The sequence below is a fragment of the Brachycentrus maculatus genome, unplaced genomic scaffold (genome assembly GCF_059751285.1).
Source record: "Brachycentrus maculatus isolate JH-2025_06_01 unplaced genomic scaffold, ASM5975128v1 h1tg000233l, whole genome shotgun sequence".
NCBI classification, from domain to species: Eukaryota; Metazoa; Arthropoda; class Insecta; order Trichoptera; family Brachycentridae; genus Brachycentrus; species Brachycentrus maculatus.
The window spans coordinates 162,108-180,000 of record NW_028280984.1 but is presented as its reverse complement, the minus strand read 5'-3'; the positions used below and the strand labels follow the sequence as shown (position 1 = coordinate 180,000).

General features: G+C 29.1%; 1 protein-coding gene across 3 annotated transcripts in view; it reads left to right on the top strand.

Moving 5' to 3' along the window:
* The window catches only part of LOC148306671 (cytochrome b5-related protein-like), a 31,496-nt gene that overhangs the window by 4,007 nt on the left and 9,596 nt on the right, over nt 1–17,893 (top strand). The window contains exons 2-3 of one of the 3 annotated variants that reach the window (XM_088264576.1): nt 10,244–10,472; nt 14,402–14,805. In XM_088264576.1, the coding sequence (XP_088120702.1) occupies nt 10,263–10,472; nt 14,402–14,805 (614 nt within the window). In that variant the 5' untranslated portion in view covers nt 10,244–10,262. Of the gene's footprint in view, nt 1–10,048; nt 10,473–12,042; nt 12,180–14,401; nt 14,806–17,893 lie in introns of those variants that run through there. The other 2 variants (XM_088264577.1, XM_088264578.1) reach the window with 2 other exon arrangements.

Here is a 17,893-nt window from a genome sequence, read left to right as displayed (position 1 = left end):
TGTGAACAAGTATTTTGACACACTCAAAATGTTGTGAATAAATTATCTTTTCTGATAAATTATAACATGATATACGCCAGATCGTTTCTCATGTGTGTGATTATAATCCATGATTCGTACCTCACATACTAATAAAAGAGTTTCTACTCAATAAAAACCTTCTTTTCATCTCACTAATAGATGTCTCTAGTGAAGTTCTAGTGATTCTAGAACAATGTTTCAAAATTGGTGCATTTATATAGAACATCCAAGAATTTGAGTAGTGTCGTTGTAAATAATGGGTAGAATTGGTGAATGTTACACGTATGTAAAGTGATCACTTAAACCAGCCTTTGACGGTCGTTAGCCCCATAAATGCCCAGACTTCCATATTCTTCTTCATCTTTGATGAGATGTCAAAAAATAATATCAAAATATACCTATTTGAATCTGAAAGCAATGCATAGGAAGCATTATTTTATTCAAAATCACCTAAATATTAATTCACCAATACGTTATCTTGGATGCATAAAAACAACTCGTTTTGCAATTAAGATTAAGGATAAATTACTTTGACATTTTACATTTGGTTGAATATTTCATATAATTAATAAAGAAGTTATTGGATATATATATATTTGGAAAACGTTTAAGATTTTGGTGTGGGACAAAGTAAGAAAAATCAAAAGTAGGAATATGATTTCATGGATACTTTTTGTATATTATCAGTAATATAAAAGGTGCATAGGGTAGTGTATCAACTTTATGCAATGTTATTTGGATCGTTTATTATTTGAAGGCAAAGTGATCAGTCATAGGATCATATAAACCCAGTTGGAAATTGAAAACACACTTTTATTTACTATGACCCCATTAAAATCGAACCCAGGACCTCCGGTATAATAGCCAAATGTACTTACCACTACGCTTTATACGCGACGATTTTTTTGTAAAGCAATGATAATTAAGAATATGGATGTTTTAAAGTGTGTAATTTTTGTAAAATACTAACTTTAGGATACTTTAATAACAGGTACATATCATTCAACAATATTAAGCATGATCTTATAAATATTAATATCTTATTAATATACTCCAATAATATCTTATTAATATACTCCATGGAATAGAGGATTCAATGATATAAAAATATTTATTGAAATTACTTCAAACTGAGTTAGAAACAAATATTTAAAAAATTGTAAAAATTATGTAATTTTTTGTTACATGTAAAAATATTTTAATAAAAAATGTCCAGTTCTAAAAAAACAAAACAGAAGCAAGAAAAAATGTAGAAAAATTTATTATTTATTCAATATTACCCTGGACTGGTACCTGAATCGGAGGACTGATCACCTTTCCTTCATGTGTTAATGATCAAGATAACACTGCGTTGATACGATGCAGTACCCTATGCACCATTGGGTGCGGATACGGGTTAGAAGAAGAAGAAGAATATAAATGAATGAATAAAAATGCGTAAAAATGGCAAAATTAAATAATCTCGAAAACATTATTAAAATATTGTTATTTGTATGTTGAAAGGAAAATAATGTAAGTGATTATACATTCCATTGCAAGAACGAAACACAGTTATAAGAATGCTGTTATATATTTTTCAATGAAGATTAAATGTTCAACATTTAGATGAAATTAAAATGCAGTTTCTGTAAATGTATACAGGAATTTTAACTTGATTATTCTAACAACAGACCAGTTTGAGGAAATAATACATTTTTCTGAGGAGTGAAGGAAGAAAAATTATAAACTAAAGATTAATATCCATTTAGATATACTGTAATCTATATTTTTATATTGATGGATGAAATTAATAAGTAACGTATAAAAAGATCCAGAAAATTTCGGCATTTTCTATTTCGGTAATTTACCAATAAAAAAATGTTCAAAACCGGTTTCTAGCGGTAATCAGCTTTCGATTAAGCTCTAGTTCGATATCCATTTTGCTTTTCTTCGTTTTATGATAATTTTGCAAAATTCGGGCAGTCGACTGCCTACATCATGTCTTTACACGCCTTAATAATATATTGAAAAAAGATAAATATTCTAGAATCTAGAACACGTACATTCTATGGCAAATAATTGCTTAGTACTAAGAGCTAATATTAGATCTGGAGGCACTATTTGATATGACGCAGATTGATATTATGTTATTAGATTACCATCAAAACCAATACACCAAAGAAATTATGCCTCATTTTCGAAAAATACAGCTCGTTTACAATCAATACGGGTACAAGAACATTTGTAGTTTCACAATTAAAAAAAAATACTGTTTTACATTTGTGTGTTACAATTTATGTAGACCAAAATGTATTATATCTGTATCAAACATACATGGTAAATAAGTGAGTATAATAATAATGAATAGTATCTAGAGTACCATTTGTAATTTAAATTGAAATTTAAAATTAAATTAATTCATCGTTCACTTTGTGTAATATCACTTTAAAAATATGATAAGGAGAGTGTAATTTTACCATACAACAAAGTTAACAATGCTTTTAATGTACAAAATATATCGCTTGCTCCTTTCAAGAACGTCATAAATAAAAATTCGTCAATTTTCAGTTGTGTATGATTTCGGAATGCCCAGAAAATGTACTAAATCCCAGCAAAAGCGGCATATTTTAAACTAAATATTTACCCGCTACAGGGCAGAAAATGTTGTTTTTGCATTTTGAAGAAATGGTATTGTTTTTTTTTTTTTAATAAACTAATGGATAAAAAACCTTCAGGTTTTACCTTAAATGATGTGTTGCACAGTAAAAGTGGCTTGATATTTATTTTCAATACAATGTGTTTTATTTTTAAACATTAAAAACGTTCTCCTGAAAAATCAAGTTTTTTGATTTATGACATTCTTGAAAGGAGTGAGCGAAATGTGATATTCAATTAAAGGGAATAAAGAAAATAAGAAGTTCAGTACTTCACTACAGATTATTGGATCTAGAAGTGGAATATATTCAAAGATATACAGATTTGAATCTCAGGGTAAGAGACATTACTTTACAAAGAATAGTGAAAACTATTCATTCGATATTTAGAATAATACAATGGCTAGGTCACTCGGGGTTCCATATCCACACTCATAGATGATTTTGTAAATTGGAGATGTAAGCCTCTGGGAATATGTAAAAGTTCACTGGGAGAAAAGGTATGACAAGATATCAAAGACAAAAAAATTGGCACATGTAATCTTTCGATTTTATTCAATGTTACCCAGGAGAATTTTCAGATTGATTGTACAATTTTTATCAGTTATTGAACGATAAATGTGGCTCTGAAATGAAACGTTTGGGTATTGGTTTATTAATATGGGAGTTCACGCAAATTCTCGTACGCGCGTTGAATGGCATCTTATCAATTTTACAAATTTCCTGAGGGAGTAAACCTTCTTTCCTCATTGAAAAAAAACCTTACGAGTTTGGTGAAATCGGTATTTTATAAAAGCAAACATTTGTAATTTGAGTATTTATTTATGAAATATAATATAAAGTTATTTCAAGGAATATGATATTGAATAAATACTACTATCCGTACAACTACTACAGTAGGTTATCGGCACCAAATGATGGTGGCAGAGTGGTATATCAAATTTGTACAATGTTAAGTTGATTGTAAATTATAATTTTTCACTTTAGGTACCAGTAAATAGTGGTATTAAATAAATTTTACAATAAAAAAACACATATAAATTTATTTATTTGGGCCCCTTAAATGCTAATAAAATGTAATTTCAAAAACACAAGCCACATAAATAGAGGTCTCTGCTAAATTCGAACTTACTTTACTCAACCACAGATGCTGCCGAGAACTCGTATATAAAATAAGGTGTCAATTGAAGGATATATATGTATATTTATATATATATATATATATATATATATAAATATGTTTATATATATATATATATATACATAAATATATATATATATATATATATATATATATATACATATATATATATATATATATATATATATATATATATATATATATATATATATATATATATATATATATATATATATATATATATATATGTATATATATATATATATATATATATATATATATATATATATATATAAATATATATATATATATATATATATATAAATATATATATATATATATATATATATATATATATATATATATATATATATATATATATATATATATATATACATATATATATATATATATATATATATATATATATATATATTATATATATATATATATATATATATATATATAATATATATATATATATATATATATATATATATATATATATATATATATGTATATTTATATATATATATATATATATATATATATATATATATATATATATATATATATATATATATATATATATATATATATATATATATACATATATGTATTTTTTGCTTGATTATGTTTTTTTATTGAAAATAGTATGGTTTATGCAACTTAAATTTAATGATCTGAGATAATCTACTGTAATTAAGAATTCGATTTTTTAGACATCAATATAAAAAACAAAAAACTTCGTGGAAAAAACCCAGATATACTATATGAAGATTCGGACAACTTCTAAATATTGTGCAATTTATATCTCTGATGTAAAACACCAACATGTTTTATTCTCCTTAACGAAGTGTACTTTCCCGATACCAATTCACGTCTTACCGTAAATTGGGTTGGTTTCTTAATTTTTTACATCAATTTGTGAAGGAAGCGAATTGAGTTATTCACAAGTGTTTTCAAGTTTTCAACTTTTCCCGGTTAAGGTGGTGGTTGCATTCATTGTTTCGCCTCTATAATAATTTTACTTCAAGTTGAAGAGTTGAAAGTTCTATGTGTTAAAATTAAATACCGCTTGCGGGCCAATAAACGGAGTACCTCATAATTAAATAATGCGAAGGATTCTTGCATAGAAATACTATATGATATGATATAAACTAACTAACTTATAAACTCTCCTTATCATTCATCGTTCACTTTGTGAAATCCCACATTTTAAAGTGGAATATCACAAAGTGAACAATGAATGATAAGGAGAGTGCTATAGTACCATACCATAAAGTTTTCAATGCTTTTAACTTACAAAATATAATAAACTGATAACATACTGTTAACTAAGTAATCATCACGCCATTTCTTGTACGGGTAGGCAGAGAGAATAAATTGCCACACCATCCAGTCTTTACTAACAATCTTCGCCTTGTCCACATTCATTCATGCATCTCATCATACATACCCACTGATTATTAGAATATTATTACTGAAAATCTATCAGACATTGTTTTGCCGAGATGCCATTCGACTAGGAGACCGCATTTATATATATATATATATATATATATATATATATATATATATATATATATATATATATATATATATATATATATATATATATATATATATATATATGTATATATATATATATATATATATATATATATATATATATATATATATATATATATATATATATATATATATATATATATATATATATATATATATATATATATATATATATATATATATAATTTATATGTGTGTATTGCATCACCTAAACCAGCCTATGACGGTCGCAAGCACCGTAAATGCCCAGACTTCCATATCCGACCCATTAATGACAACCACACCACTCAAGTTCTTGGAAGTTCCATATATATTTGAACCAATTTAGAAACATTGTTCTTTAATCACTAGAGACATCTATTGATGAGATGGAAAGAAGTTTTTACTGGTCAGAAACTCTTATATTGGTATGTGAGTTTCGAATCCTGGATTATAATCACATACATGAGAAACGCCCGAAAATATGATTTTAATTTTTATTATTTTAGCTAATAATTTGACCACTTTTATTAACAACATGTTGAATGTGTCCATATACTTGTTCACACATCTGGATTATTTCCAATTATAGGAGTTATTTTTCAAATTATTTTGTGACATCTCATCAAAGATGAAGAAGAATATGGAAGTCTGAGCATTTCTTCATCTTTGATGAGATGTCAAAAAATACATATTTTTTTAAAGCACGACGGTTCATAAATTTATTCGGCACGCCACTGGTAAAACTGGTACTTAGAGAAATGTGAATCCGAGGAACGCCAACGCGCGCATAAAGTGAGCAGGGCCGAGATGATGCCAAATATTTCTGTAGCAATATTTGCTCGAAAAGGAGAGGGACAACGTACGAGACCTTCCCGTACGTTCCCGACCCTGCCTTTGGTTATACCACCAAATCTGCTGAGAAGATTTCTCGTCCAGAAAATAAACCGCGATATTTCTCAGGTAATTGGCGGACGGAAAGAGATGAAATAAAGTTCCGGGCATTTTTCTACTTGTCAAATAAATAATATGTATTATTACTGGAATTTTTTTTTAGGTCGTATCAGCAGAACTGTTACGTGCTGAGATTTTTTGACATCTCAACAAAGATGAAGAAGTTTTGGCAATTTTTCAACTTGTTTTATAAATAATATTTATTATTTTTTGACATCTCATCAAAGATGAAGAAGAATATGGAAGTCTGGGCATTTACGGGGCTGACGACCGTCATAAGCTGGTTTCAGTGATCACTTTACACGCGTGTAATATTCACCAATTCTACCTATATTGACAACCTCACTACTCAAATTCTTGGAGGTTCTATATATATATATGAACCAATTTTGAAACATTGTTCTTGAATCACTATAAATGCCCAGACTTCCATATTCTTCTTCATCTTTGATGAGATGTCAAAAAAATTAAATAATGTATTGTTTTTAATACTTTTTAATAAACCTTGAGCAGTCTTTAACCTTACTGTATTTACAAAAAAATCACGGTTCGTTTCTCTGCAAGTAATACTATTTATTATCTTTGCCATTAGGTAAAAAGTCATATATGGAAACTAAAATATTTCAGTTCAACATATCAAAACACAATTATTAAATGAAGCGAAAAACCTAAATATAAATAATATTTTATTCCGTAATAAATAAACAATACGAAAACCTTTCTTCTATTTTTGTGATTGTGAAGCCCTCAGTATCCGTAAAAAATATTTTGCCAACATATTCGATAATGCTTCATTCCATCCGATTGAAGATAAGGGACAACGATGTTTCCTTCTCCGTATCAGTCAATTATACGTCAAATTCACGACATTCCGAGTATGGCCAAAATGTTGTTCACAATCTGGGTTTTCTACACTTAGTTTTTTTGACATCTCAACATGGACGAAGAAGAATAAAGAAGTCTGGATTCTATATTCATCTTAATCTTCATCTATATTGAGATGTCAAAATATAATATGACAAGAGGAAGACCGAGAAAAACATGGCACAATCAGGTATGCCAAATACTTGAAAGTGGTCAGGTTAGGAGTCGAAACAATCGGCGGGTATGTATGAGGAGATGCATTAACGTGGAAGAGGCGAAGAATGTTTGCAAAGACAGAGTGGTGTGGCGTTCTCTTCTCTCTGCCTACCCCTACGGGTAAGCGGCGTGATGGTTAGTTATGTTTTTAGTTAAAATATAATATAAAAATAACTGCTAATTAGAGATAATCTTGATTTGTAAACTAGTATTTGGACACACTCAAAATGTTGTAAATAAATTTACTGGTCAAATTATAAGCTAAAATAAAATGAAAATCATGCTTTCAAGCATTTCTCATACATCGCTCACTCCTTTCAACAACGTCATCGTTATCTCAAAAATCGTCAATTTTCAGTTGTGCATGTTTTTGGAATGCCCAGTAAATGTACTATATCCCAGCAAAAGCGGCATATTTTTAACTAAACATTTACCCGCTACAGGGCAGAAAATGTTGTTTTCGCATTTTGAAGAAGAGGTATTGTTTAAAGAAGAGGTATTATTTTTTTAAATATGCTAAATATTTTCAAATGGAGAAAAAACAGTCAAGTTTGACCTAAAAAGATCTGTTGCACAGTAAAAAGTGGCTTGATATTTATTTTTAATACATTTCATTATATTCCTAGACATTAAAAACGTTCTCCTGAAAAATCAAGTTTTTTGAAATATGACGTTGTTGAAAGGAGTGAGCGATATGTGAATATAATGCAGGATCAAACCTCCCATACAAATGGAAAGAGTCTCTGCTTAGTAAAAGCTTTTCTCATCTCAGCATAGATGGCTTTTGTAAACTCTATCTAGTAGTTTTAAGAATTTGGGTAGTCTGGTTGTCAATCACGAGTAGAATTAATGAATCTTACAAGTGTGTAAAGTGGTTAATTAACTAAGCCTATGACGGTCGTAAGCCCTGTAAATGCTTAGACTTCCATATTCTTCTTCATCCAAGTTGAGATATTAAAAAATAACTCCTTACTGGAGAAAACCCAAATTTGTGGACAAGTATGTAAATATATAAAAAAAACGTTGTAAAAAATAGTAGTTTATATCATAAAGAGATATAATTGTGGCTGATCCATTGAAACGAGTTTTTATAGCATTAAAGCGCTACAGATAAATCCTTGCTAAAATACTTGAACATTAAAATATATTGACGAAAACGAAACGATATAAATTTACTACTGTTAAATTATTTTAATTATAAAATTAAAATTCGAGCTAGGTAATGACCTTGCAAATGATAATAAAGAAATGTTGCGATTGGTCATCGTCTCCATCTTCTAGAGAGAAATGCGAGGTGTTTATCTGTTTTAAATGTTAATAACAATTTAAAAAATCTTTAGGTTCCCCATTAACGATATGAGTGTCACAAATCAGAATTCTTCATTTTCGTTTTAGTAATAAAACCTCACTTTGGTTTCATATTTGAGTTAAAATGTTCAACTAAAAAATGAGTCTCTCGTTTGTGGCAAGAGTGTCACAATTCTTAATTCTTCATATTCGTTAAAATAATGTAAATAAACTTTAGTTTCACCTTTGAGTTAAAACGATGTTTTCAAAATGTGCGATGTATGCCTTATACTATGAAAAAACAACTGATATTCATTTTGACTCTGTTGGCATCTAATTTAGGACCTAATATCAACAATATATAATACTATAATTTACAAACACCCCGCGCACAACTCCAGGAACACATGTATTGAAATTTATGTTTATGTAAAATACTATGTATAGTATAATAATATGTATATTACATTGTATAGCATAATATCTACATACTTGTTCATGCTAGTATGTATCTGTATTTTCAGATAACCAATACTCGCTTTATAATTAAAAATGATTATATTGAATGTCGGCATGGGGTTTGATATATGCGTATGTTAATACATATTACAATTCAAGTATTTGGGAAACTACTGAATAACAAGTTGAGAGAATAATAGTCATAATTTATTGATGTTTTCAAAGTATCCATGACGATACTTTGAAAACACCATGACGAGTCGGGGGTGGACATATTGTCACCGCGTACTGTCTTTGGCCGTACTTGAGTTTCATAGGGCACTGGATCAAATTGATATAATGTTGAAATAATTGTTTATTAGATATATATTGGCAAGATGATCAGTTCATATATCAGACCAATATCAGGCCATTCATATATCAGGCCAATAATGATATGAGACGAATCACATATCGCGTTTAAATGAAAGAAGATGGAAATCTGAGCGGGGTTTAAAACCTGGTATTTGGCTAGCCAAGGTGATCACTTTATACACGTGTAACGTACACTATTCTGCCTGTTATTTCACATGCATGTAACACTAAATTTTGAATGATATTTGTATGCATTTATCTAGTAAATAACCTTCGTCTTTTATACCATATAAACTTGAATTAAATTTAAACGCAGTCCCAATTACATTACTGTGATTCGTTCAATTAGTATTAATTTATTATCTTACCTTTGTAAGATGTTATTATTAAACAAATAACTGTTAATTATACTTTATAAATTTAAAATCATTGTTTGTTGAAACATCCTATGAAATATTTATGAAATATGTTTAAAAATACTAACTTTGTGACCCTTTGTTTACTGGTTCGCCATCACTAAGTCACTGTAACTTTAGGCGTATAAATACATTGTATTTTATTCAGCATAGTCAAATGTATCAGAAAGGAGACACCGAGTGACATCATGGCACAATTTAAATAATGTTGATGCGTATACATGATAAATATATATAAAAATTAGTGTTGTTAGGAATTTGATAAAAAAGTGCAAGTTAAAAATGAAATTAAACATGTTTTTGGTTATTGAAAAATTTCAAAATGCTCTGTTTGATTCGGTCCGAAGTTGGAGATCATCAGCACCGATGTCTCCACGACAGGAGGACAGCAGCTTCCCTCATCTCGTGTACCCTTCCTTACGGGACACGGGGTTGAAGGATGCGGACCAATGGCTGCGAGGGAAGGCCATGGACGACGGGGCTGAGGGACTGTGGAGGGTTGGAGACAAGCTCTATGACTTGACGGACTTTGTCAAGAGTCACCCCGGAGGAGAGGACTGGTTAGCGTTCACAAAGGTTGGTTTTAGAAAGGAGTTTTCGATATTAATGAATCAAGAAATTTACTCTTAAAAAGCGAAGAGTTAAATATATGTATGTAAATAATTTTTATCCGCCACTATAGTGTAATGATCAGCATGCTTGGCTACCGTTCTGGAGGTTCCGAGTTTGATTCCCAGGGGGAGAGGATAAAATAAATATGAGTGATTATTTTCACAGTAATATTTATTCAATATTTCCCATGACTGGTTCCTGAAGCGGAGGGCTGATCACCTTTCCTTTATCTGTTAACGATCAATATACCACTGCGTTTGTATGATACAGCGCCCTATGCACCATTGGGGCGCGCATAAGGATTTGAGGAAGACATAATTGCAGTGGAACCCCGGAATCTGAACTGATTGATTAAGTCTGTGGCCTGATCGAATTTGTAAATGTTCGGATTAGCCGATAAATTAGTAATACAGTATGTATCACTCACTCCTTTCAAGAACGTCATAAATATAAAAACTTGATTTTGCAGGAGAACGTTTTTAAATTTAAAAAATAAAATACAATGCATTAAAAATAAATATCGAGCCACTTATTAAACTTTTTAGTGTGCAACAGATCTTTTTAGGTAAAACCTGAAGATTTTTTCTCCATTTTAAAAATATTTAGTATATAAAAAATAATTAAACTAGACCTTTTCTTCAAAATGCAAAAACAACACTTTTTGCCCTGTAGCGGGTAAGTATTAAGTTAAAAATATGCCTCTTTTGCTGGGATATCGTACATTTTCTGGGCATTTCGAAAACATGCACAATTGAAAATTGACGACTATTGATTTATGACATTCTTGAAAAGAGTGAGCGATATGTTCATAGTACGTTACACTGCAGTTTTTACGTTGTACGTGCCTTTTACATTTCAACATAATATTAAAGTACAAAAATTAGGGCATAAAGATCTATCAAATTTTTGAGTGTCTTATTAAGAAAATATGACAAGACGAATAAGACAGATAAATGAAGTTCGTCACAAATATTGCCTAATATAATATATTGAATCTAATGTATCCATCGTATTGTTTTTAGCGATCAACCTTATTAATTTATTATTTAATAAACACATTCACTATATTTTTTTAATATTTATAAATTTAATAAAATAAAAATCCGTGTACATAATAGGCAAGGCGAATTTTCTGAGGCAACTAATAAATATTATAAAAATATATATACAGTACTTGAGTAGCAAAACAGGTAAAGGTACTTTATAAACTTTTGAATAATTTTCAAATAACATTAGATTTTATATATTTATTATACGTAATAAAAAATGTGTTCTGTAGTCTTTCCTTGTTTTTCAAATATTTTACTACAATTTTTATCCGAAATCATTTCGGATTTCTTGGTATTTCGGAGTACGAAAGATCCGTTTTTCGGGGTTCTACTGTATGCGTTTTTAAGATTAATATAAAAACACATTAAAGAGATCGCTCGCATCCTGAAATACGAAGGTCAACACTTTACTATCTGACATTTGAGTTTTCTGTCGCCTCAAACGGCTTTCGACGATTGCTATCCATTTAGCTCTGGAATGTAGTCATGGATCTACGTTCTATGTATCGTACAAACCGCATTAAAAGTCTTAATCTTTATTGCCCTGAAACAGCTCTAAACAGCGCCCTGAATGTTGACGCATTGTTGTTGCTTGCTCATGGACATATGCTGACATAAAATGGTGAATATACTGCCTTATGATATCTTTATGGTATCAATTATCCCATGTAGCTTCAATTTAAAATCGGTCGTAACTATTTTGTGGATTTATTATTTTTATACATAGATAGATATATATTTACAGGGTTTTTTTTTCATGTAACGCGGTAAAACAGCCTTCCGGCACCTTTTTTCACGGAAATGTATATTTTAAAATTTTTGAAATCAATTAAACGAAACAATGTTTGTGCTTATGTTATTACAATCTTTATTTACATAATTTGTAAAAATGATAAAATAAAGTATTGTAATGAATAGTTAAATGATATGTGATTATATTTTTTTAGTAAACAGCTTGACGTGAAGTGAGTTCGGGACCTTTTTCATTTAAAAAAAGCCCTATTTGTATTATATATATAAAGGGCTTTTTTATATAAACATATATGTTTATTTATAAGTACATAAAGTAATATATTATCAAAGTAAGTTTGTATGATATTAAACAATTAACTATTGGTTGGTTATGGTAATCATTGTGGAATTTACTCATGATTGTTCGATATATATATATAACATGGAGGATATTACAGAAAAATTGTATTGAAAATTTTGACAACCGCAGAATGGGAAGATTTTTCATAAGTAGAATGTTGTAAAATGTACAAGCTGAGGTATCTCATATACTTATATAAATGCCCCATGTCATTTTTTCTTCATTTCTGTTGAGTTACGAATAAAATCTCTCAAATATCTGGATATAGACTACTAATAACCTACTTTAACTAAGAAAAAAAATTTACTGTACTTGAATATCGCTATTTCAAATCCATCGATCTCGCCGTACGGATGCTTAGTTAAGTAAATAGAGAAAATGAATATTTAATATTTCGGTGGCGAACGTCAGTGTTTAAAACGGTAGGGTATTTCTCATTTCCTTCAAGTTACAAGACCAATATTTGAATACTTTGTAAATTGACCAACGTGAAGCATGATGTATTTTAATACTTCATTGCTCAATTTGTGAATGTCGGATTCGCCTTGAATACGAATGAGTCTAGTATAAAGCTCTAGACCCTACAATTTTTTTTATGGAGCACGACTCACTTTTAAAATAAAAACACCCTTACCAAAATTCATCTTCACTCGGCTTAAAAATGTAAGAGAAAAATCTCTGTCATCCTTCATTTAATGAAATAATCTATCCCTAACGTATATTTTGAGGTTTAGGAGTTTTTTATAGGCAATTTGAGACTGTTAATATTTTTGATAAAATGTAAAATTATTCCGTGCGAATTTCAGACGTCATTCAATTCATACTTTTTTAGCCTAAATATTTGAGTATAGTAAAAATATAAAAAGAAGACAGTATAAAATAATGTCGAATCCAACGTAAATTATAGAAAAAAGGACACGAACGTAGAAATACATGCTTTAGAGTATATAAATAAAATAATGCCCTTTTTTCTTCTTCTTATAACCCTCATCCGGACCCAATGGTGCATAGCTCACTGCATCGTATCGACGCAGTGTTATCTTGATTGACAAGTGTATTAAGGCGAGGCAAATTCTGACATATAATCGTACATTTTCAACCCTTTGTACATTCTTCTTAAGTAAGTTCCCTTAAGTAATTCGAATCCAATGACACATTAGGTACTACATCAAATCGATGCTGTTGTAGGTTGATGGTTATTTATATAAAGGTAAAATGTTCAGTCCTGCACAGACCTGGTGATATTTATAAAATGAGAATGAAAATTATCGATATTTATTTTGACTCCCCTGAGAATCGAACCCAGGATGTCTAGCACTGTACTAAACACGCTTACCACCTCACTAAGCGGATAAAGTTACTTAATACGTACAAATTTTATGATTCAGTAATTTTTATTTTGTTGCCTTGCATATTTAAAAACGTTCCGCGTTGTAAAGATTACTTGAAGGTCAGCATTGATAATTATTTATATTTAATACAAGTTTTACTTGGTGAAAACCGTTATTTCTTGAAATCGATTGTGACACTTGTTTTTATGCACTCCGCATTTTTTTTAAACCGGAAATAATGCTGAAATAAGCATCGAAACACGTGTCACAATAGATTTTAAGAAAAATGGTAAAAACAAAGTAAAATTAAAAAATGAAAGATATTACCACGAAACGTATGCCGAATTAAGAAATGAAGCTATTATTTACGATGTTTTTTGTATTTTTTTCCATTAAACTGATAATTAATTTTTCTTTTAGGGCACTGACATCACGGAGGCGTTTGAAATACACCACTTTTCGAAATACCCCGAAAAACTTTTAAATAAATTTTACATCCGCGACGCCAAAACTCCTAGAAATTCTCCGTTCACTTTCAAAGATGACGGATTTTATAAAACACTAAAGTCTCGAGTGATTGAAGAATTAAAAACTATTCCCAAAGACTCCGGGAGTCGGAGCAAACGAGTTTTAGAGTCGCTAACTTTCTGCACATTTTTATTTGCGGTTATGATGATTAATGTGAACTGGTGGTATGGTAAAGTGTTCTGCTGTGTCGTGGCAGGACTATCCATGGCGTGGACGGCAGTTTGCGCACACAATTTCTTCCACAAAAAGGATAATTGGAGAATGTACATGTTCAACCTGGGCTTTATGTCGTCAGAGTGAGTTTAATTATTTAAATTATACCTTGAAAATTAAAAAAAAACAAAGGTTACTAAGAAAAATTATAAAAACAGTTTTTTAAATTTTAAAATATTATTGATTTAAGATATAAGATTTTTTTAAATTATAGATATTTAATTATTTTAAAATTAATAATTTTTTGATTTTTGTAATTAACACCACAAAGATGCACAAAAACAAAGATTACAAAGAAAATTTTTAAAGAGAATTATTATTTTTGTTAAATACTTTTTTTTCTTAATTCACATCTCTAAAATGCAAAAAAAAACAAACATTACTAAGAAAATTATTGAACACCGAAATTATTTTTTTGACAAAGGATTTAAAAAAAATATATACCTCTTATACGCACAAAAACATAGATTAAGAAACTTATTAAAGACACAGGATGATTTTTTTAAACATATAATATGATTAATAATGTTTCATATAAAAGTGTTCAAATTTTATGATCCCTTTGCTGTATTTCGTAGTGCTAATCGCAAACGGTAAAATTATTATATTTGGATTATAAAACCAGGAAAGTGATCAGAGAAAGTAACGTTACAGTTGGCAGTCTAGGATATAGTTAGAAGTTAGGTCATATTTGTATTTATTGTCAATATCACCATCCATCAAACTATTTCTATACCGTTTTCAGGTTCTGCGTAAAGTAAAATGATTGCATCAAATTTTACATTTTGTATTGTTGTTAAATTTGATGATTTAAATATTTAAAAAAAATCTAAATGTTTTTGAGTTTATTAATGTAAAAAAACGATTTTTCATTAATGGATTTGGTAATAACAATTTTTTAATTAAGTTTTACTTGGTAAATACCACTATTTCTTTAAATATATTGTTACACATATTTCAATGCATTCCGCATCATTTTCAAATTATGCAAAATACATCAAAACACGTGAAGCAATTGATTTTAAGAAATAGAGGTATATACCAAATAAACATCAAATAAAAAATAAATACAACTTGTTTCCAGAAATAATAGTTCTCTTTAAAATGCAAAAATAAATGAGTTTGTATTTTTACCTGTTAATGAGAACATCTGAAGTTCTCAAAACTTGTCGTGTTTACATAAATAAACAAAAAAGTGTTTAATTTGTGTATTAAAACATCATTTTATTCCCCAAACTTAGTGCCATGTCGACATATAATGTTATTTTTATCACTCAGTTTTTATCGGATTAATTAACGAAAATGTGATTGAGATTAAATTAAAGTTTCCAGTGAACTTAATTTGTAGCCGCGCGAAGTAAATGGAAGCAATTTGTTGTTCATTTTATTGAAAAACTTTGATTTCCTTTTCTCGCAGCACTGAGGTAACTAATTTAGGGTTAAATGGTTCGCGGTTGTAGCTAGGAGAGGGGCAAAGTGCAGTAGTTAGGGTTAGGAAGTAGCGAGCTCCAGGGAACCAGTTCTAGTAATGGAATGACCACTTCGGTTGATTACGCTTGCAAGTTGCAAGTCCTGTACATAAGGTTTAGTAAACATACGTGTGCAAGCCCGAAACGAATATGTTTAGAAGAGTCAATTACAAATTCATGTAGACATATGTAAGGTATGTCATGCTTTAAAAAAATATATGTAAATATATATATATATATATATATATATATATATATATATATATATATATATATATATATATATATATATATATATATATATATATATATATATATATATATATATATATATATATATATATATAAATAAAATGTTCTTTATTTGTTATAAGTTGAAATCCTTCACTGATTTTTAGAGTCTACTAAATTGTATTTTATTGTTAATTTTTTTTGCGAAAATTGTTTCGAATTGTTATGGCATTAACAATAAAATACAATTTAGTAGACTAAAAAAATCAGTGTTTGATTTCTACTTTCAAAATATAAATTAAAATGGAGTTCTACAAATTAAACGCTATAATATATCTATAAATAAAAAAATCATCCTTCATAGCAATGATTTAAAAAAAAAATTGTCGTAAAAGTGTCGTAAAAATTGCATTTTGTCTAGCTCACTATCTGACAAACAAATCAATAAGTGGCTTCTTGGCACAGGTAGGCAGAGAGAACGCCATAGTAATCTTTCTTAAAATAATTTTCGCCTCTTTCACATTCATGCGAATGTTACGTATTGTGTCTAAATACTCTTTTATCACGTTTTTGATAATGTGGCCTTCGTTTGTAAGTGGGTGTTTTTGGACCAACCTACTACACTTGGTCAATAATTCTGATTTTATATCAAAATATTTCAGACAAAGAAAGAGTAGCTGTTCAATAATACAATACAAATTACAATGTATTCATATTTGTGTTCTTATATTTACCTAAGGCATAATATTTTAATTTTTATAATAATATTTAGATAATTTCCTATATGTACTTGAGCAAATTACTTTTAGTACGATAGAGAATACATTGATACTGGAAATTATGTACATAAGTATACATACCCACCGTTTATTTCGAGTCCTAATCTAATAATCACTATACATATATATAGTTGATCATGCTAAAATTTCTTTGGTCCTTCCCTGCTTCCATTATCACCCACGTTCACCTCACAAATTTGTTTTACTATTCATACGAATACCGTACAACGGGGCTACTTGAACATTGAAGTGTTACTTGAGCCTAGTACAAAAAAGTTTTAAATCTGTATTTGGTCTACAATCATGAACGTATCGTGACAATAAGTGTCACCTGTCAGGGAAACAATGAATCATGTCGATACGTTCATTATTGTAGACCAAAACAGATTATTTTTTTTTGTACTGGGTTCAAGTAACACATCAAAGTTCATGTAGCCCCGTTCTACGGTAGTAAAATAAATAAATTGTCAAATAGTTTTTAAATATCAAATCCTAGTAAAGTTATTTCGGAAGAAATTCCTCTTCGAATTATTCCTTTCTCTATCGTAATATAATAAAATTTTTTCAAAGAATTTGTTTGTGTCTGTCTCAGTAAAAGCACAGAAAAACTTTTAATTTTACGCCATAAATTCAATGACAAAGCTTTCAGAGATTACCTGAAGAGAATAAACATGATTATCTAGATTTAGAAT